We start from the raw sequence: 23,679 nt of genomic DNA, 5'->3' as shown, positions 1-23,679 counted from the left end.
CCTCCCACCCCCAGTTCCCTAGCCATTCTCCAGACCATTCAATATATTTGCTCTGATCTCCACCCACAGTCACAACCTCAAGACCAACCTCTTAAAAATAAACCACCACAAAACCAAATAACCATCTTATCTCACTGCCCACAGTCAGTACTACCCTATCACTGGAAATCTTAACTCCCATTTACAACTTCATTTACAAACACAACACACATCCAATCAGTAAAATGTTTATTTTTCCACAAATTAACCTGTTCTACCACCTGCTTTTTTCCTATTTACCTCCCTCACCTCCTACAACCAATACCAAACCTCTTCGTAAAACACTTGACAAACCAATCGACACATCTCCATGTATTATCCCTACTTCCATAACTTTCACAACAGCATTCCATCAGCACATCTCCTCAGTAATCAGACCAAACCCACTCCCCAGCTCACCACTGTCAAGATCACTCATCTATATAATTACTAAGATTCAGAAACATTTTTCTCTTTACCTACAAATGCCAAAGACCTCCTTCAAATTATCCTCCATAATCTTCATATACCTTATAAAGAGTAACATTGAACCCATCCCAGTCCCAACAACTCCACTTCCTCAACATAAGAACTACTGTCTTCCTGCTCTGGCCTGTGCCCTACTAAATGTCCAGTATCAGAAACAAGCTAGTGCTTTTATTTCCCAGCACAAACCAGACATTCCAGCCGTCACAGGATCCTGGGTCAAACACGACTCCCCCAACTTCCAACACTTTCTAATCTCCTACAAGTATGTGAATGATGCCAGACTAGGTAAATTATATGGTGGAGGCTCTCTAGCTATGTACAGAAATAACCTAAATCCAAATGTCATTGCCCTAGGAAACTCCTCTTCTTCAGACTCCAGTCCTAACAGGATTTTCCTAAAATTTCCAACTCGCAATGGCAGCCTATATACCACTCCCTTCTTCCCTAAATAAATACAAACCACTCATCACTAACATCCTTTAATAACTTCCAAAAATAATATCATAATCATTCAAGGTGACTTCAGTCTTAACTATCTTGGCACTCTTTCATATGACATGGGTACCTTCAAGCAGACCTAGGTCCCTTCAACTCCTAACCTCATATCCTCCAAATACTCCACACTTGACATGATTATTACAAACATACCAAACTCCATCTCCAACATAAACATTCTGCCACTATCACTAAGCAGCTAGTGCAAAATCACCTTTAAAAATGTCAACAGCCTATATAACTGCCACCAATATCAAAAGTCTTCAGAAACCAGAGTAGCACTAATACTGACAAACATAGATCCTTTCTCACATGTACCCAGCTGGAACCATATACGTTCTTTATATGATCCTGATACAGCAGCTATAAGCCTAACCAACTTTCTACTCCAGCTGCAACACAAATTCTTCCCACTTATCCACAGGCTTTATAATCCCATCAAAACTGAATGGCTATCCAATGAACTCTAAACTTTTGAAAATGAAACCCCACCCCCCCAACTGACAACCACACCTCCTTTATAGCCTTAAGTAACATAGCCAAGAAGCCCATCCGAAGACACAAAGAAACCTCTTAACAAATAAACAAATTACTCTCTTACATTCTTTTAAACACTTTTGGAAAGAAGTTAATGTCACATGAAGAAAACCTCCCCATGACACTCTGCCTACTAACACCGCTCAATGTGGTACAACAAAATTTTGCTAAATTCTTTAAGGAACTCTTCTGGACATCTCCCATCAATAATCTCCACGCATCACACAGATCATATATTGCTCACCCCACTACCATTCATTCCACTCTTTCACCTTCAGATGCATGCATCTCAAATAAATCTCTGTTCTACTTAAAAATATTTCCCAGACACACCTCTGGAATTTGACAACAACCCCCCCTTGGTTTATATATCACTGCAGAGAACATCCATGTCTTCCTCTCTGCATATATATAGTCGGTCTCACACAAAGCATCATGCCATCAGTTTGGAAAACTGCTCTAAATAAACACCTCCCAAAGCAAACCAACCCAAAAGATAAATCTCCCTTCTGTCCAATATCTGTCCTCCCAATTCTGGACAAATTTCTAAACAAGACAGTCTATACCCGACTTTGCATCTAGCAGTACCACCTGCTGTCCCTCAGACAGCATGGATTCTGGCCTGATAGAATACTATGACAGTACTTTGGTCCCTAACTAATTATATCCCACAAAACTCTGATAGTGGCTTTCTTACAGGTGCCTTATTCATAGACCTGATAAAGGTATTAGATCTCCTTGACCACTGTCTTCTCCAAAGCAAACTTAATTGAAATTGGCATCAGTCCAGGGGCTGCTCTCTAGTTTAAAAGCTTCCTCACTGACAGACATTTCAGAGTTGAAATAGGATCCTCCCAGTCAGAATCTGCACCTATTACTAAAGGTGAACCACAAGGACCCATTCCTGCCCTACACCTCTTCTCCATATTCATTAACAAACTTCCTTGTGACCTCTCCCATCTCCCACATATCCTCTATGGTGATGGGATGTTCATTTACTGATAAGGTCACTCTCACACCAACATTCAATGCAAACTCCAGTCAGACTTACATGAGCTCCACCAATGACTCATAAACCATAAACTACTTCTTAACCCCACCAAGACCAATAACATGCTTCTTGGAACTCCACAGACAATTAAAAAAGCATCCGACTCTTTAACTATCTTTTACTTTAAGTCTAAGACTTTAAGATATGCCATAGAGACAGCCTCCACTTTCAAATATCTAGGATTATAGCTGATCAGTCACTAAACTTCCATTTCTACACAGAGAAAGTAAGAGTCAAAATAAACTAACTCCTATTCTGGGCTAAAAGCTCTCCCCTTTCCTTTCCTATCACAATCAGCCCAGAGCAGCTATTGGTAAAGGAGTTCTCCTTTCTCAGTTTGAATTCGGGCTTCTAATCTTTGCTTATGCCTCCAACAAAAACATTACCAAACTCCAGACTATCTTTAACAACGTCTGGCTATTCATTACAAGCTCACCTCTCTGTGAGCATCACTGTATCACCCTAGAAAAACTGGTAAATGAGAAATGCTCAAGACACCACACCAACAAAATGTGGTCTTGAGCATTTCTAGTTTACCAGTTGAATTTATTGGTTCACCCTAGAAACAGCCAAATGATTACCCATAAGCCAAAGATGTAACCTACTGATAGGATTCCACCTCTACAAACTACTCCATCGCCACACATTAACTCCCCCTGCAGCTAAACTTCATGAAAAAAAAACTCTGCACACAACACAAGACACTACTCACAAGCCACACCAGCTCTCATTACATCTGCAATCAAACTACACAGCACAGCACATGCTTTCTCCTGTCAGGTGCCTGTTCTTTGGTGAGCCCTCCCCACTGATAAGGAAATCAACATTTATTCCAAATTCAGGATGCAACTCATAAAACATGTCTTCATCAAAGCCAAATGCTTTACACAGAACATATTACCTAACACACTAACCCTGTCTCCTTTGCAAGCCTCTTCTCCTTTCTCAAAGTTTACTTAAGACTGACTCACTTTAGAAACAAAGGTATATATTTACATTATACTCTGCTTGATTGTACATTGTACTGTGCTTGTTCACTAGAATTATATATACTCATAACTACTCTGAACTACCCTGTTATTGCTTATATTTCTGTATTTTTTGTTTGTGAAATGTTTGGTATTTGACCAGGCTGAGCCCAAAATTGGTCAGTACCGCTCAGTGCACTACTCTGGTAAACAAACTAAAATGCATGTGTATTTCTTTGGTCTTGAAGTTCATTTAAACTGTAAAACTTTTAAAAGGGTACTCTTAAAAGAGTCATCATCTTTACTGTCATTGTTTTGTATACCTGGGTCATTTTTCATTTTACTGTTCATTCTGGGTTTTGTTTTCATTACAACCCTTTTAACCATAGGATTTTATAGTGTTTTGATAGGCTAAGGATCAATTGTTTACTGTGTTTTATGTTAATAGGTTCAGTCTGAAGAACTCGTAAACAGAAGACAAAAGTGCTTACTCATTTTTTTGGACTGTGTGATTTAAATGACTCCTATTTTCTCCTACTTACTTGAAAAGAGTCACTCTGTTTTTCATTTTTATTATCTTTTGTCTGGCTCATACATTCATTGTATTTTTCTATATAATCCGCTGGAAATAGTTTGCGATCTGATTCCTATGGCTAAAACAGTAGAGCAATAGGCTAACCATACACACTACTGAGTGAAAGACAGTTCTCTAATGACTCCTTGACAGGTGAGCTATCACTGGAAAATCTGCCATAAAACTGTTATTAATCACGTCTCCCCAAGCAGACACACATACACAAACCTGTCCGCATAGAATCAGACGTGTGCGCTTACACACCACACACACACGCGCACACACACACACACACACACACACACACACACACACACACACACACACACACACACACACACACACACACACACACACACACAGTTTACATTCCTAAGGAAGTGACTGTAACTTCATGTCAAGTTTTACTACCATTAGTGGGTAGTGATCATGAGGTTATTAAGGATAAATTACTGGTAGAAATGCTACCAAACTGAAATATAAACCAGTGCACAGACGAGAAATAATAAACTATATGGAAGCAAAACAGTTACTGTGTAAAATAAATTAATTGAAGTGATGTGTTCAGTGGAAAACCTGCAGAAGGAAAGTGACAAGTTTTAAAAGGAAAATTGTTTGAATGCAAAAAAAATGTTTAATATTAGGATCTAGGCACACAAGGTCAGGAGGATATATTTACATAAGGACAAGTTGCTTAATTAAGATGAGAGACAAAAAACATGAGCTGCGCAAACAAAATAAACATAGTGCAAGACAAGATAAAAAAAAATTTGAAGGAAATAAATAAATAAAATGTGTATGGATGCATGTATATGTATAGAAAACCATTGTATAGGTAGATAAGATGTGATAGGAGTAAAGACATACAAATTTATAAAATGTGTATTATTTCTACAATTTATTCTCAGACACAACAAATTATAAATATATTTACAAAATCTTATGCAATACATTTTGGCTCTGCAAAAGGGGTGATAAATTGCCCTAGTAACATCCAGGTAAATTCAGATGCTGAAATGTATTAATATTTAAAAATAGCTATGCTAATTGAACCCAAACAAAGTACACGGAGAAATTAGTAATAATCTGAGAACACTTTAGCATGACCTTACAGTACCATCATATTTGTTATTCACTAGGTCATTTATGTATGGGGAGATTCCTCAAGATAGGAGACAAGCACTTGTTAAACCTCTCATTAAGGTGAAAGGGGAGAAGGACAAACCCACAGCCATACAGACCCATAAGTTTACTTTCTTGTTGTGAAAAAATAGCAGGAATGTTATTTCTGATAAACTATTGTCAACTGGAAAAGTTGGAACTTTAAACCATATATTAGCATGCATATGTTGCGGTGGTGGTGCTGCGGTAGCGTTGTCGCCTTACAGTAAGACGTTGTCCTGTTCGATTCTCAGCTAAAGCGTCTTCTGTGTGGAGACATGCGTGAACGGGCGTACCTTCGTTGAAGGTTGTGCATCAGGGCTGGCAACTCGGTATGTAAAAATCTACTGCCAATCATTAGAGAACCGGAGTTCCGCTGTGGCGACCCCTAACCGGGAAAAGCCGAAAGATACAACAACAACAACATGTTGTAGAGCCATTTTCAACAGCCTGCAACCCGGTGTTCTATAAGAATATAATACCAGCTATAAATGAACAATTGTATTGTGATGTAAGTTATGCAGACTTAACTTCAGCTTTGATAGGGTCATACTGTACACAAAACTCTGATTAGTAAGTTAGAACCACCATGTATTGCTGTAATCTAGATAAGGTGCACAGTTACATGACTTACAAGTGGGACATAGCAAGTATTATACAGCAATTGGGCAGGTGGTGTCATAGGTTACAGTCTGAGTGTCCCACAAGGCTCAGCCATAAGCCCATGCTTTTTTAGGTTGTATCTTTCAGATCTATCTTTTTTTTTATCTGAGGAGTTCTATAGTCTGTTTGTAGATGACTTGAAAATGGGTAAACTGATTACATGTATTACAGATAGGTGATGTCTGCAAAAGAACTTGACTAATTGATGACATTATAAACTCAGCATGTGAGATTTGGGAAACTTAGATTTAAGGGTGGATATTTAATACAGCACACAGTGATTCAAACTCTATATTCATTTAAGGATCTGCGTATATGGGCAAATTCAGCTTTGATGTTTTCTAATCATATCATCTTATGAAAAGATTTATAAAGTTAAGGAAATCAGAAATTATGAAATCATTTTTATGTAAGTTTCATTAGATCAAAACTAGAGTGTGGAATAACAATATGGAAACCTTATGAGAAAACAAGCATGAGTAAATTGGAAAACGTATAGCAGAAATATTGTACAGTGTCTCATACATAATATTTAGGAGAAGACCTTATTCAGGTATATAGGGCATTTAGAGACAACTACCTCTGGGAATATTTGGGGTTATAAAAAAGTAGAGAATCATCTGACAACCTATGCAGAAGATTATATAGGAATGAAAGCTGCATTAATTGGTTCTCTGAAAAAGTAGCTGATGCATGGAATTCACTACCAAATTATATTAAAGCCAAGTATGAATTTAGATAATTTTTAAGACCAGCTAGTCTGCTGGGAGCAGTTTATATCACCTGGATACTGGAAATTAGACATCTTATAGTTATCAAACCACAGAAAAGTATGCCATTTTCTGACACCAGGAATACCTATTAAATATTTGGTATTGTACCTTGCTAGTTCTCGTCAGGAATCAGTAAAAGTGAACAATGACCATTTGATTTTAAATTAGACATGACCCAGAGAGTACGTGTAATTATAATTAGACATGACCCAGAGAGTACATGTAATTACATGGTATATACTTCCTCAGATTGCCTACTTGGTACAAAGTCTCCAATATGCTATAGATACACAGAGAATGAAACTGTTGAAATCCCCTTCTTAAATCTGTGTGTCTGTGCATGGGGGAGGGGTTACAAAATCATACTGTGGCACATAAAACTCTCACACTAACTTGTGCTTTGGACTAACAAGATTTTGAACAGTATGTGACTACTAGTCATTGTGAAGTCTTTCTTGCCCTATTGGTCATATACCTTGATTTGGAAAGGTACAATACTTTTGCAGCTTTGGTGCCATGTCACAGTGTACAGGGTTTTATTACTTGGAGTGCAAGCTGGTTTTGGTAGAGCATCAACATTAGCTTTGACTGCCTTGAACTTGCTCATGCCAGCAATAGATAAGAACAATATGGAGAATGGAAAAAAATCCTTGTCCCAACTACCAACTCTCCTTTTTCTACTTCCTTACTTGGCAATACAAATGCCTTTTTAAGAAATTCCAAGGTTTAAATTATTGGGACCAACTCCAGTCAAATGGAAGTTAGTTCATAGGAGATGTTTGATCAGAGGTATAGCCTCAATGGACTGGCACAGGGGTTGTATACCCTTTTAGCTGGAGAGGTATTGAGGTTAAATATGCCTGGGCTAGGACCAGACTAATATCCACAATTAATATCCTGATTTCTTCTAAATATGGACTCTAGCAGACTGATTAAGGGTCAAATAAGCAAGTCGTGCAAAGCATTTGTGTACTGCAATCAGCATTATAATAAAAAATATTGAATCTTGTGGGAACGGGCACTTGCTGTTCTCCTTCTCAAGGAAAGCTGGTTTACAATGCTTAAAGCTCCCCATTATGCGATCAAATCAGAGAAGTTCAGAATTTACAGATGGCAGTGCCAGTTTAAGTTCTTTTATACCCCAGCCCAGCTGTCTAAGCTTTTTCCCCAAGCCAGCCCACAATGATGGAGATGCAGATGTAGAAACATGAGGGATTGAATTCATGTGGCTCCCTTCTAGCCCTCTTCAAAAATGAGATACAAAATAAAATAAAATATGTCCATGGGGAGGAATACATTTTCTAGGGGTGATGAATTCTTCTATATACCCCACGGAAAATTGTCTGCTTTTAATCTGGTAATGATGCAAACAAATAATTGTTTTATTACATGAACTGAGGGAAGAGAAAGTATCATCTCAATCCCTGCCTGCTTGGACTTCTCTTGCTGGTAAAGTGGCACTTATTGTTACAATGGCTGCATTAATTGGTCTTTTTATACTGCTCATTAAACTTTTATTTAATAAATATGATAAGCAGGTTATTCTGTCAGAAATTAATCTGTATTGTCAGCTATGTAGCATCAAGTGTTTATCAACAAGATTTGAAGGTACTCTACTGTAAAGAAGAAAGGATTGTTTATGTCAAATTGCCTATACATTTGTAGTTAACTGTTTACACTTGTAGTAGAAGTTTTTTCTGTATATTTCTTTCTCTCTTGCATGTTCCAATAAATTTGAAGTTGTCTTAAAAACTCTGTTAGGGAAAGCTTGGGAAAACAATGCATCCTTTGTGCAAAGCATCAATATCACCCATTTGATACGATTAAACAGTAAATTATTTTTTTCAGCTTTTGAGGCAAAACCTAAGTTTATGAACTGCTTGTCTGCATTCACTGAAGAGATGCTTTTGACACATTTTGTGGAACATGATTTAGTGCACACAGTTGTATATTACATAATTTGTGTATTCCAATACTTTGCTTTTCTCGCATCTCATTTGCATTGAAAACAATGTCTCTCCAGTTTAATTTTAATTATACTGTGGTTATTTATTTTTTCAATTATTGGTTTAGCTTCCTTAGTTTGAGATTTTCATGAATACATCCATAAAACCTGTGATAATGTCTTAATACACTGATTATGTCTTAACAAGGGAATCAGGATGGGTCTATTTTAACTAATCGACTGTCCAAATGATTGAAATGCATATGGTAGACAATTTGGTTTGTCGAACAATTCTGAGTGAGTTTGCAGTAATGGAGGTATCAAGGAATCCGCTCTCTTCACCACTGTAGTGCAATGTCAGTGAATCTGCTCTCTTCACCACTGTAGTACAATGTCAGTGAATCTGCTCTCTTCCCCACTGTAGTGCAATGTCAGTGAATCCGCTCTCTTCACCACTGTAGTGCAATGTCAGTGAATCTGGTCTCTTCACCACTGTAGTGCAATGTCAGTGAATCTGCTCTCTTCTCCACTGTAGTGCAATCTCAGTGTTGGTATAAATTAGCATGGGGTGTGAAGTGTTCGGGGAGATTTGCCCCCCTGCAAAGACATTTTTTGTGTTGTTTACAGGTGTTGTTTGGGTTTATGTTAGTTTATTGATGACTGAATTCTCGACTATATGGGTTTCGACAATTTGGCTGTTCAATAAATTAAAATAGACCCACTCAGGATCACAACTTTTACCAAATCATCTTTGATGCAAAATGTTCAGGTTTAGGGAAGGCAAAGTGACAAAATAAGATGAAATTAACATGTATATATTATCATTTTTCAAGTCAAGCATTTCCCTAAACTTAAAACAGCCATAAACTAGCTTTGGTATAACCATACTTTGGTATTAATCAGAAGCTGCATTTAAGACCTTCTTACCTGCTTGTACTTTAAAAGACAAAGCATCCTTCAGCTTCTGTATGTGATGAAAGAGCTTCTCTTCCTCATCACAGGCAATGGTACTGTTCTTCTCCTCAGCATTGATGATTCCATCCTCGTTGACTTCAGCAGTGATGAGCAAGTCTCCTGTTAATGCTACATCTGTGAAGCTATCTGTCCATAGCAGTGGCTGTACTGCGTCATTATTGCTTTCTGTTGACCTTCTGCTGCTATTTGGTGGCATAGTTATTGGATGCTGGTGTATCACATCTGATCTTAGCCCTATTTCTTTCGGACCCTTTAGGGCTGAGCTCTGGGCTACTACTTCTGGGTTATCCTCAGGAGATGAAGATGTAACATGTAATTGAGCCATTATAGGTATGTCTTGTCCGCTTTTGTTTGACAAACACTGTTGTCCAGATTCAGTGCATGTGTCCTGGTGGCTAGATGGAAGAAGTGGACCTGTGTATACTGGCATCAAATTGTGGCAGTTTGTTGTCAAAGGATGACCTACAGAGTCTGATTCTTGTTTTGTCTAGGAAACATAATGCAATTTGCAAGAGTTTATATAGAATAACATTATATTGTTAATTATTTTATCCTATTTATCTAGCTTTAATAACAATAATAATAATAACAGCATACATTATTTTGTCAAGTAATAGTACAAACACAACAGCTTTGTGCAAATGGCTAAGAACATCATTGTAAGCACACTGTTTCAAGATATCAGTACGTCATTTCTTTTGTCTTTGTGTTTGAGAAAAAATGACTGCAATAATGCATTTTAGTCAGGTTTTTCAGTTACATTTTACTCTAACAACAAACATGCTGTGTTGTGAGTAGACTGCTCTGTCAAACACCCCTCAAGAAGCAAGAAGGGCTCACAAGATTAAATGAACAATTTATGGGTTACAGATACCTTAATCGCTGGCATCTAAATCATTAAGAAGCTGTTATGTCTGTCTGAAGCAGAAAAAAGGAAAACAGCTATAATCCATTTATAAGAGAGATGGGATGCTATGGAAATTTCCAGACTTCAATTGTTGAGTCACACAGCCTGAATTATAAAGATCAAGCAGCAACAATACGGAATCACAGGAAAGCCAAAATTGCAAATATCACTAATCCACTAGTTATAATGCATTGCAATAGCCAGTACGGAGGAGCAGTCTATATTATCATGGCATAACAAAAAAATAAACACGGCAAACACATTCAAACAACAAACCCAATACTGTGTATAGGGACAAGCACCCTTGTACCCTCTTAAATATTCTGATGACAGTATCACTCCACCTTGGAGATAATGGCCAAGTAGGTCACCTAGAGAAACAGTCATTTAGTTACAGGTTTAACTTGGTTGCACTTTTGGTGGCTTCATTTTGTCAGCTGGGTCTTTGCACTTTGGCATTTTCAGAGTTTGCTGCTTTGACTTTGAAAATGCACACTATAACTAAGAGAGGAACTGGTCTGAGGCAATACACATCATCATAAACAAGTTGTGCACACTGTCAAGCACTTTAAGATGTGGAGCTATTTACGCTTAAACATGCACATATGTACTTGTATCTCTGTATAGATAGTCATCCTAGCCATGGATCCAAGAAAGTATGTGATAAAAGCACATATCTGGTATAATATGTAGACCATTTGCATTTATCTACACTCTTGGCACAGCATCATCAGTTTATCTATATCCCCTTTGCACTCCCTTAAACCAGCTGTAATTGCAGTACTTATAAAACAAAACTTAAAAGTCTATTCACACATGCACACACACAGAGACAGTGACAATCCAAAACAACTTAGGCAACCTAATATGACTACATAAATCCAAGTATACTCTTAATTTAATTTTAATTTTACAATTTTAAGTAACAGAAGAAGAAAAATGAAACAGACCAAATTTCCATCCACCACACTGCATAAAAAACAATAAATCTGCAAACAACATAAGTGACAATAACAAAACAGAAAACACCCTGATCCAACAAAGACAGCCCTGCAAAAGCTAAATTTATAGTTAATTTACAAAATGTTTACATAAATTGAAACATAAACTACAGACTGCATTGTTCATTCACTTCAATGAAAAAAACATAAAATGCACCCCCCCCAAAAAAAAAAACACTTGTCATCTAAATCATGCCCCTAGAAATGAAATCCATTCTTACTGCAACAAAAACATTACAACAAAACATAATCCCTGTCATTTAAAAACAGGAGAAAGCAATTCAAATTGCTGTGCATTCATTAAAATATGGGCAAACTTTCTAAAGCTTTATTCAGTAGAAACTGAAGCAATAGACAAAGTCCACACTGAAGTCAGTGGGAAACATTATTCTAACAGATTATAAAAAAACGCTGATGAAGTCTCCCAAGAGAGATGATAGTGCTTAATGTTCTGAGTGTTTTGTGGTTATTAAACTTGAGGCTGTGTTTCAGCCCCTTGCAGTGTGTTTTTTATCATTTATTTGATGTACTGTTATTTCGCACTTTATCCTGTTTGTTATTATTCTAACAGAAAAAATGGATAAATGTAATGCACGGATATCTGGTTTCTGTGGTACGTGAAATACCTTGTACTGTAGGATTAGGTAATTTTTTTCATTCGACTGGTTCTTTAAAACAAACGATGTCCAAGATATTTAAACTAATGCAACACAAAACAGAACCCTGTTGAATTCTACATATATCTCTTCTAATTACATTACTACTTATCAGTGACTACATTGGTTGACATAAACTGCATTGACCAATATCTTAGACACTTACATTTAATCATTGAAACTGCTTTAAAATTGTAATTGTAACCCTTCAGGAAGAAAATTAAATCTTACCCCCCAAAAAATCTGCACCTACATAATGCAGCTTCTACCATCTTGCTTAGAAAACACACACTATATTTTATTATGTGAGGGTTCACCCTGCTACATTCCCAAAAGGGGAGATCAGTCCCCACAGCCCCTAATTTATATATAAACTCCATGGTTGCCCGACCACAATCAAAGTGAGTCAGCGTGAACTATTCTGTAGTCAACAATCTTAATACATCTATAGCATAATTCAGTATATTTAATTGGCAACAATTTGTGCAGCAAAATCTGCACTCATTGAAACCTCTCCTTTACCAATTAAATGGCAACCATATGTATCTCTTTATACCTATATATGTTCCTATGTCTTTTTATATGTCTATAGTTATATATTTATGTGTATATTTAAATATTTATGCAGATATGTATACATTATATACGTAATTCCATCATATGCACGTGTGTGTGTGTGTGTGTGTGTGTGTGTGTGTGTGTGTGTGTGTGTGTTTCTATGATCATACCAGCAAGTCTTGAACTGTTTTTCTATAGTATCAGATGTTTCATTAATTGTATCACAAACCCCTGTATATTTCACCTAAACATTAGATTTTAGCTTTGGACTTTTTTCATGTAGGTATAAAAGTATGGACGTATCCTTTTTGTAAGTTATCTTAGGTCAAGTTTCATTCTGTTTCAGACTGTTCCAGTATAAGTGCATATAACACAATGGCCACAATTCCAAAATTCCTGCTTTCAGTATAAGTGACCACTTACACTGAGAGCAGGCTGAGAGCAGGTGTTTTGGAATCTGTTCCCCATAGTAAGCCTGTTTATAGATAGGCATTACACTGAAATAAGTCACTTAAACTGAGAGCAAGTCTTTTGGAGTCAGGGCAGGCTTAAACTGAGAATAGCTCTTTTAGAATCTGGCCCAGTATTTCAGCACTTTTTGAAATACTGTTTTAGTACTGCATCATAACTGTACAGTTTATGCAGTTTATGTAAATGGTGTATCAAAAGGTTTCTGTTATGTCTGAAAATTTTCTAATTTGCTATTTCTGTTCAGAATAATAAAAAAAAATACTTATAAGAGTTTCTCCTACATGTATATATATGCCTTTGGATGTTGGGGGGTTGAGAACACTCTAACTTAGTTCCATGACAAGGTATTTTGCATAGAACAACAACTTTTTGAGATGTTCTCTTCCAACATGTTGCTTCCTTATAACACTATCCCTAAAATGTATAAAACAAATAAAGAGCAAATGGACCCCGTGACGACAGCAGGACTAGTAGATAAATCCGTCTTTAATGCACAAATAAAACTAAGACATAAGCTCTTTTGTAGTATCACTACTTCATCAGATGTAACACACCTTTTCATAACCCCTCCTTAAATACTTTAAAACAAGGTCACATGCAAAACACATTTAAAGGTAAAACACATTAAATTAATATATTGCTAAAAACCACTTACAAAATATAATTAATTTAATTAAGAATATAGAATTAATTTCAAGGTAAATATCTAAATATTATAAAATAGCTGTCACTTCATAAATTGCTGTAAACAAATGCATTTATATCATAATATATAAAAAATACTGTAGTGATACTATCTTTAACCAATTCATTTTCTCCTTAAGGCCCTAGCTTTAAGTTTAGGTCTCAATGGTACTCTGTCATTCAGGCCATGCCCAGAATCCCCTCTCATTCTTACTATCCACTTCACCTACATCTGTTCTGTCTGATTCCTAATGTCACCCTTTCTATTGCTCTGTATAACTCGTCCAATTACTATGAATTTAAAATAGTGCGTTATATCAGTTTCAGTGACATGCTTGGAAAGAGCACTCACTGTATCATTCTTGCCTATATGATAGTAATGCTCTCTAATCCTGTCCTTTAATGCTCTATCTGTTTTACCAGTGTAAAATGTTTTACAAATCATACAGTGAGCTAAATAAACAACATGAAGGGTGCTGCACATGGCCTGAATATCAAACTTATATACTTTATTTTGATCAGGGTGATAAAAAAAATCAGATCAGAATAGGTCAGATCTGAGCATACATTGTTTAGGGATCTAATCTTAGATCCTAGCTTAGTCAAAATGCAAGTATTAAAATAAATGTTTTTCATTCATTCTATGATAATATTCTCCTTTTGAAATTATGTTCAGTCATCTCAGCTGACAATGATTTACAAGTTAATATATAAATTTCAGTGCCCATTGTTTATTAGTTTAACTGAGGAAATACCACCTTCATAAAAAAACTTAGGTCAGCAACCACTGTTAAGCTCAAATATTCTCCTTAAGGCTTAATAAACCCTGTGTTCATTTTAAAAACTTAGCAAATCATACATGGACTCTTTAAACTTTATGCAACTGTAAGTGTAGAAATAAGTTGCAGTTGAGACACTTTTTTAACATTGTTCTTATTATCTTTCTGTTGTTTCTGTCAAGAAGTGTAGCATATAAACACTGAGATAAACTTGTTTTCTCTGTGTAATTTAAGCAATAGGATATCTGTCCACCTCCTAAATTAGTTCACATTTATTTGTCCACCTTTTAAATTAGTTCGCATTTATTGCTTGTAGCATTCATGCATTTCTCCTGTCATATATAATACTTAATACATTATTTGTAACTACCCTCTAACTATAGTCCTGTTTGCTTTTACAGTCCCATCCTAACGTATTGATCCAAACTATCTCTGTATTCTAACATTCCCAAATATGTGTTTTTGTATCTCCTTTACTATACTTTATAAATTTATATTTTATCAGTTGTTACTGTCTCTCATTTCTCTCCATGGTCTTTTGGCTTATTTGTTATATTACCTTGTTTGTGACTTGTCTATCTCTGTTTGTTTCTCCTTTTTAAACCAGCTTTAAAGCTGTCAGTTTGTTTATATTGTATAAACTGCATAACATTTAGAGTACAGATTTAGATGCAATATATGTATAGAAACCATAACAACAAATCTGTTAGTACATGCATAGCACACATTTCCTTTAATGGCACAATTCATATTATTGTCATGCATAGATTCAATTTTCTAGAAAGTGTTAAATGCCTTTTCAACAACTCTAAGGGAGTCTCTGTACTGAGTTCTACATGTTGTATGCATACAGAGTATAGTTAATTTTCTCCAGGTTTCCAGTAAGAATTTATTTTCTACAGTTGGATCCACCTAGTAAATAAACCAAACCAAACAAACAAATATCATCTGTATACTGCTTTTGTGGGCTATAACAGCAGCAAGCAACTGCATTTCATTCCCTAAAGTGAACAGTAAACACAGTAACTACTACTGTTTGTAATAGTTTTCAAACAAATTACAATATACATTCAAGTTACATACATACTTCTCCTTTTGGCTGCTGCCGTTAGGGGTCGCCATAGCAGATCAATGCTCTACAGAATGAGTGGCAGTGTCGAGTTGCCAACCCAATTCCCAGCCTTCTTCAGAAGGCACATATACACCCACACTCAGATCTAGGGCCAATCTAGAGTGTCCAATTTGCCTGCAGCATGTCTTGGGAATGTGGTAGGAAACCGGATCACCTAGAGAACACGTACACAAACACAGGGAGGACATGCAGACTCCACACAGAAGGCACCCCAGCTGAGAATCAAACCAGAGAACCTCTCGCTGCATCACTGTGCCACCCAAGTTACATACATACTGCCAGCAGCATTTTGCTAATCCAGCCGATAGCATTCATATGAGGGTGAGTAGTTATGCCTGTGTTACCTGGTTGTCAAGTTATTTAGAATTTATGACAATATAGATAAGTATTATATAAACAACAATTAATATATCTTTACCTGCACTAAATAGAGATCAACTATCAATACAGTTGTTTGCCATTGTGTAAGCTTTATGATGAGCCATTTTAATACCTTGTATGTAGCAAGGTATTGGCATTATTAATGCTAATATGAACAAGCAATATTTCATGCCAAAGGCATCAGTAGGATGTAACTGCAGAAACACCTGGAGGTGTTACTTGACTGTAATGAGAAAGGTAGCACATAAACTCTGATGCTGGCAACACTTATGTCTGGCACACCTGACCTATAACAGAACGAAACTCTTTCAAGTTATTATTTTATCATACTTTTCCAATAGCAGATGTGTAAGACTAAATAATGCATTAGATTTATTACTCATGCTTTATTACATCGGCAAAACACAATTGCCCTCAGGCAGTGTACTAATTCCATCAGATTATGATAAATATGTAGCTCTTACTTGCCAATAAAATGCCAATCTGTTCTAAGACATTATATTGTTTAAATGCTGCTTTGGAAACTGGCAGATGGACAACAAACCAGGGTCTGAAACTGAAACCAACTGATATCATGAGGAAACTAAAGATTTTGAGGTACACCTACAAAACATTTTGCTTGTCTACAAAGCAGCCTAGTATTCTGAGTTACAAAGTAAGTACTGCATTTATAATAGTAAGTATACGTTCACAACAGAAGGGTATTGTCTTTGCTTCCTTACCAGTCAATCCAGGCATACCCCCAAAATCATTTAAGAACCATCACTGACCACATTTACATTCCAAAGAAAATATTCATAATGCAACCCTTAAAACAATTACCTGAAGAATCTGCTGTAACTGCATTAGCTCAGTTTGCAACTTCAGGTTTTGCTCAACAAGAGAATCAATCTTTGCTTCTAATTTACAACATTCTTTTTCTTGTGGACAATGCTGGCACTGAGTGTTAACCTTCCACCTTTCAAACTTCTTCTCCAAGTACCTGTTAAAAAAAAAGTGTTATTATTTGTGTTTAAGACTAATCTTATGGTGGCTGCTAGACAAATGTATTAAGAGAAAGTAAAGAATGACATTTTATGCAGCTCTCTGACATGGTAGAATAACAGTATATCATTTTTGTTTTATAAAGAAAACATAACCTTTGCTTATAAATAATAACAGTTTACAAATGTAGGAAGGCTTGTAGTACATTGTAGATACAGATGACATGGTCAGAGATGAGCATGTGGAGGTTTTAAGTAAAGGTTCGAACATTTGCAGAGATTTTAAAATGCTGACATGCTTACTCAAGTAAACATGCATACGGTGACATATCTCGGAAGAATGTTAACAAATATTATAACAGGTTCTAATGAGAACAAAAATTACAAAATTTTTTAATGTAAAAAAAGTTTGTCTTATAACACTGAGTAGTGTAATACACTAGATTTATACTCGTTGATATAAGTGACCTTGTAGACAACATATCTGTATTCACTTAGTGGTAAGAGGTAAAATAAGGGATAATGCATTAAGGGAGTTTTATATTTAGAGGGGCTATAGGGTGGGGTGGGCTGTAAGAATAAACCATATTCAACAGAATAGGACTAAAGTATAAAAGGAGGTAAGACAGGGTTGGTCATACATAAAGAAATCTTAAGTTGTTACAGACTGTAAAAAAACAGACCTTAGTGATCCTGTTTTACACAAGGTTCTAGGTTTGCACCACAACTTATTGTCTGATCACATAAGAATTTATTGACAATTGCATTTTTCCTTTTCTTGATAATTACTATTCCTTGTGAAAGTATTAACTTATCAAAAACTGATAATAGCTCATTAAGTCCTAGACACAATTTTGATGACAGCACCTTAAGACAGAGCAGAAACAAACATAAAAGTCCGCACCTGTTCTCCTTTTGCAGTATCCTAATAGCAGCTTGCATATCATGCAACTCCAGTTTCCTAATCAGGTCACGATTTCTGGATTGTTTTGGCTTCTGAATATGAAAAAAAACATAGGCTGACATTATTTATTAAGGCTACATTTCACTAACTATACAGTTCTTCAAAGATGCTGGATGTATTTGGTTTTAACTGACATTATTTTAAGAAGATTACAACTTACCTTTTAGAACAAAAATCATATACTGTGATAACGGATTCCAGATATTTATGCAGTACATGCTACAAAACAACAACTATATGCTTTGCTTTTGAGGTTTTGTGATAAGCAACAAATGATAATCTATTATAAAAAATACAAGCCAATCAAAAACTGAGGAAAACTGACAATTCTTGTTATAAAAATATCACATCATTGAACATTTATTCATTTTAATCACTTCTTGCAGTAGCTATCTAATTTAGCAGTGAGACATAGTAAAGTGCCTTACTGTGGAAAAACAATTACTGAGGTGGGCAAGAGTATGTGAAGTAATAGTATAAGTTAGTAACACAACCCTGGAGTGCCTTATGTTTACTGGAAAATGTTCATTTCTTACTCTGCAATATGAGTGCTGCATTGATGTCACTGCATAATATAATCACTTTATGGCTCAGTAACAATTAGGGCTTGAGAATCAGCAAGTGGTGGGGATTAATTTTTATGCCAGGATTGTAAAATGGATTGCCAAAAAGAGATGCACTGACACACATCTATGAAACAAATTCAGCAAAAACACTTATTTCTATTGGGATCAAAACCCCAGTACCCTCCAAGTCACATCACCCTATCTAATTATAAGCAACTGTAAGATCATGCAATTGGTAAAACAGGGTAAAAGCCCTAAATTTTGTCACTTTGTTTCACCACATCATTATTCTCATTTGTCTGTAGTTCACTATTACCAATGTTTATACACAGCAGTTTTCATTTATTTAAACCAGCCACACCCTACAAAAAGTTAGAGTAAAAGATAACCTCTTCATCAGTCAGTACAGCTATGTTTTTTAAGATCAGTATGACCCAATATTGCTGATTATTGACTTAGGAAAACAGTGTTATGACAAAGTAATTAAACCACCACATAGCTGAATTAAACACTTTACTTGCCTCTAAGCAGCATATTGTTTTACATTTTTATATGTTAATGTTTTAGTCCTTCATTTGTATACTTAAAACATTCTGTATCCCAAAACCTTCTGACAATAATTTGTTTAAATATCAGTACCCGAGGCCTGTGGCACTGACTGCTGGCATCAGTTATACATTACTTTTTATACTTCTCCAGAAGTGATAGTAACCCAATAGCTGGCATTTTGTTACATATAGGATGATACTCGTAGTGAACAATGTGGACAGTATAGATAGTCCAAGGGTTCATCTAAAATGATCACTGGCTACTACAACAATTTACTTATTGGTGTTGCAGGATCAGCTGGGAAGCAACATTTTTTATTTAAGGTAAGTAGAACAGGACAAGTTTTAACCTGTAAGAGCTGCCAAATAAAGCTGCTATATAGCACTTTTGGGGTTTTTTGGTTTATAAGTTGAATACTTTAATTGCTATTTCTTGTGTCTTATTTTATTGTAGTGTGTCCTGCTTTAAATTTGTTTTTATTTTAAACGTGTTTTTCTTGAAAGTTATAAAAATAAATTCTTGTTTATAGTCAGTAGACAAATGTTTGCTTTGAATTTTTTTTTTTGAGTACAAAGACATGCCCCAGGATTCACGAAGCTCTGTGCAAGAATAAGGCTATTCTTGCACGGAGTGGTTTGTGTCCATTTAGAATAGCAACGCACCTTGCATATGCTTCAAGGCACGCTGCTATCTAATCTAAATGGACACTAATCAGGAGCAAGCACAGGGGGCATGTGTCAGCAGTGTCTGCACATGTAACAAGCCCCCTTCACTCAGAAAGTGCCGTACGGCACTTTCTGACACAGACGAGTATCAATTTCTATAATATTAGAGCCTGACTCTAATATTATATAGAAAACAAGAGTCCGCAGACACTTAAATGTAAGTAGCTAACATTTCAGTGTCTGCGGACACTGAAAAAGAAAAAAAAACAAAAACACCTTCAAGTGCTCAACCCCAAATGTATGAACTCTTGCCCTACATGCATGGAAGCAAGAGGAAAGCAATAGAAATTAAAAAAATGCATATTTTTTTTTCATCAAATAAGTCCAAAGTTTAAGGGATGTGCAGCTTGTTTGCACGGCACGCCACTAAGCTTAGCCTGGCTGAAATCCTGAAAATGATAGACAAGTGCTACTGTTATAGAAAACATCAGCAAGCTGCTGTAGCATAGTGGTACTGCCATGGTATAGCATATAGAACATGCTCAGTTCAAGTCCCTACTCTATCAAATTATTTAATAAACTTTTAAGGAATTTGAATGATAGATGTCAATCATATGGCTCACGTATAGCACAGTAGGAGTGGGAATATGTAAACTATAAATGTAAAAAATAATTTATAAATTTAATGAAAAAAATAGATTTAAGCAATGCTTTGCTAGTGTAAGCATTGCTTACCTGCTTTCAGCTCTGCTTAGGTGGTGTAAGCATTGCTATGTGGATTTGTGCAGAGTTAAGCATAGTTCAGCATATTAAAACTGGCCAATCAAGAAAAAGTTTGGGAAAACTGCCCTATTTAAAATGCACAGGCAGGAATACAGCCATAACCATTTGGGATTGCTCACAGCAGGACGAAAATGTCTGCCATTGGTGAAGGTGTTCACTTCTGAGTGCAACATTAGGGCATTCAGGAGTCCAGGGTCATAGTTGGGCTCCTAGTTAAAACCTGTGACAGCAAGCTGCTGCAGGGCCAGCACCAGGGCTCGCAGTACAGAGCAGAGGCCTGGGACCAGCTTGCACATGATCTCACCAGTGCCACTGGCATACCCCAGACTGGTGAGTAGGTACATCACCACCATAATGACCTGAAGCAGAGGAGGGTTGCAGTCTTGGACCAGTGGATCCAAGAAGCCTGAGCGCAGGATGTCACACCTGTCTGTAAGTATGCAGTGCTATGTATCAATAACTAAGTATGGAAAAAGTTCAACTTGTGACTGTGCAGGTATGACGAATGTGTGATGTCTCCCCATACAGCTGCTGTGGAGAGGTACCAGAATGTTGAGGCTCACGCCCAGTGACTGGCCCAGCTGTGTTGGCAGTATGGTGAGTACAGAATACCCCCTACTATTAGCAGTAAGAAATCAAAATTATAATAATGGTAGTACCACCTGTATATATAATTGTGCTGTAAAAGTCAGGAATAAATGCCTGTGTCAGGCTGCCAGTGTTACAATGGAGTATTTCTAGCTGATGTGTAATACAGATATCAGTAGCAAACAAGGTACAATATGCAGCAGAGGAATATTAGAATATGTATGAGTGTGTCTGAGTGAACCTGCCAAGAAAGTGCCATGTCAGGGCTACTGTAACAGTTAGAAATGAAAAGCATTCCCCTGTGCAGATCATGCAGGAATAGTAATTGTGGATTTCTGAGTTGTACACAGGTATGTATGTCAAAACTAATAAAGGATATCCCAAACACTGGTGTGTGTCATCTCACTTCTACCTAAAAAACAGAAATGTGTATGTCCTGCAGAATGCATTAACTGAGGTGAACTGATTTAGCACTGCTTGTCTGCATACTTTAGAATGGCCATATTAAATAACTGAAAAAAAGCAACAGTAGATATTTCCTTCAGAATGTGTTTTACTTGTTTGTCTGCCAGCATTGTCCTGTAGTAACCTTTCAATTTCAGCTGTATGTAGCTGTGAATGTACTGAAAAATGTATAAGGCTAACAGGTGCAGACTTAAAACCTACACTGTGTACTCAGGAATCTAAATTGCAGTATGCAGTTGTAAAACAGTCAAATGTGCAATCCAGCTAATGTGCACGTTTCACAAACAGTGACACCAATGTCTGTTGTGTATGCATAATTTGTACTAAAAATGGGAAACAAATAATGCAACATGTCATAATAAAAGTACTGTGTGCAAAAATATGGACTAGATAGAAATATCGCAAGGAACATACAACACCTCCCTAGTAGCTCAGTTTGATAAGGACTAGGTCTATAGTTCAATTTTGCACACACATCGTGGTTTGAATCCAGGGACTGCCACTAACATCTCAGTCTGGTTCTACAGTTGTAAACTGCAATCTGAATAGAAAAAATAATGTACTGCAGCACATACATTTAACATACAGGTCACACAGGTAAAGAAATCTGAATAGAAATACTAGTATGATGTGTATAACTATGAAAGGTGTACAATTGTTGTCTTGATCAGCCCCATTCCTACAAATAGATGCAAGCGAGATATCCACACTCTGCAGTCTGGCCCAGACAAGCCCCTCAAGTGTCATGCTGTCACGGATAGTTTCCCCAGTCACCAAGAAACCTGCACACAGAGAATGTCACAGTAGATGTATGTGAAAAGCATAACACACACTCCAGGGCCTGCAACTAATATGTAAATCTGAAATATGCGTAGAAACAACAATGTAATGTGCACACAGTTCATCTGCACAGGCCCACAGGTAAAGAAATTGGTATAGAAACAGGTATGATGTGTATAACTAAAATAAGGGTGCATTTGCTCTGTTGATATCTACAACTGTTGGTGTATTGTAGCAGCCCCATGGCCCAGGTAGAATGTAAATGTGGTCAGAATGTATAGTAGTGAATAGTAATGTACTGACAAATATACCTGATATCAGTTGTCAATTGAATCTGTTCCCTTCCACCACCACTCGACTGATCCAACCATCACACTGAAACCAACATGGGTATATTCCTTAACAAACCTCTACTCTGGGACTGTTGTTCCATTTGGTTTATCATTGTTTAAACTGTGTGCATACTAATATTCCCTGTTGAATAATCATTTTATTGCCTGCCTGACATACCACTAACTGGCATGCTGTTGCAACCCTGAATGCCATTCCACATATGCATGGGTTATGTTTGCTATGGCACTGTTATAATTGCACTGTTTTGGGTAAATGGGAATATCCATGCATGCTATTTTGACTAATGTTGTAATGTGTTGTGCATGACTAACCAATATTCATTGTTAATTTCCACACCATAGCACATATGGGAAGGCAGAACCCAGTGGCTCTGCCTCTCCCACCCCACCTGGCCGAGGCACCGGGTCCCAGCACATCTGGGACCCAACCCAGACCTCCCTCATCTGCTGGTCCTGCACCAACCTCGGGTGGAACTGCTGCAGGGGATGGGGCTCACCCCCCCTCTGCAAGTGGGCGCTGTGAGGATGTTGTCACCCGGGATGAGATCTTTGGCATGGTGTGCAGTGTCCTTCAGATGGAGCTGGATGACCACCTGCACCAGGTGGAGGGCAGGCTGCCACAGCTAGAGGGGCAGGCAGCCCCTCCATCCCATCCCCCAGCACAGCCACTTTTGTGGGTGTGAAAGACTAGTGGTGACTGCCATCAGGTGGGGACATCAGTGCCACTACTACCATCTGGGGGCTCATGAGCCTCAGATTCCAAAC

The 23,679-nt window shown here is 37.0% G+C and overlaps 1 protein-coding gene across 3 annotated transcripts in view; it reads right to left on the bottom strand.

Moving 5' to 3' along the window:
- The window catches only part of DYTN (dystrotelin), a 410,223-nt gene that overhangs the window by 96,465 nt on the left and 290,079 nt on the right, over positions 1-23,679 (bottom strand). For all 3 annotated transcript variants that reach the window (XM_044078253.1, XM_044078254.1, XM_044078255.1), the window contains exons 13-15: positions 18,106-18,197; positions 17,041-17,200; positions 9,602-10,136 (exon numbers count right to left, since the gene is read on the bottom strand). In XM_044078253.1, coding sequence (XP_043934188.1) covers positions 9,602-10,136; positions 17,041-17,200; positions 18,106-18,197 — 787 coding nt within the window. The remainder of the gene's footprint in view (positions 1-9,601; positions 10,137-17,040; positions 17,201-18,105; positions 18,198-23,679) is intronic.

Source organism: Protopterus annectens, chromosome 7.part0 (assembly GCF_019279795.1).
Source record: "Protopterus annectens isolate FY-2018-M chromosome 7.part0, PAN1.0, whole genome shotgun sequence".
Lineage (NCBI taxonomy): Eukaryota > Metazoa > Chordata > Ceratodontiformes > Protopteridae > Protopterus > Protopterus annectens.
This window is presented reverse-complemented; position numbering and strand designations above follow the sequence as displayed.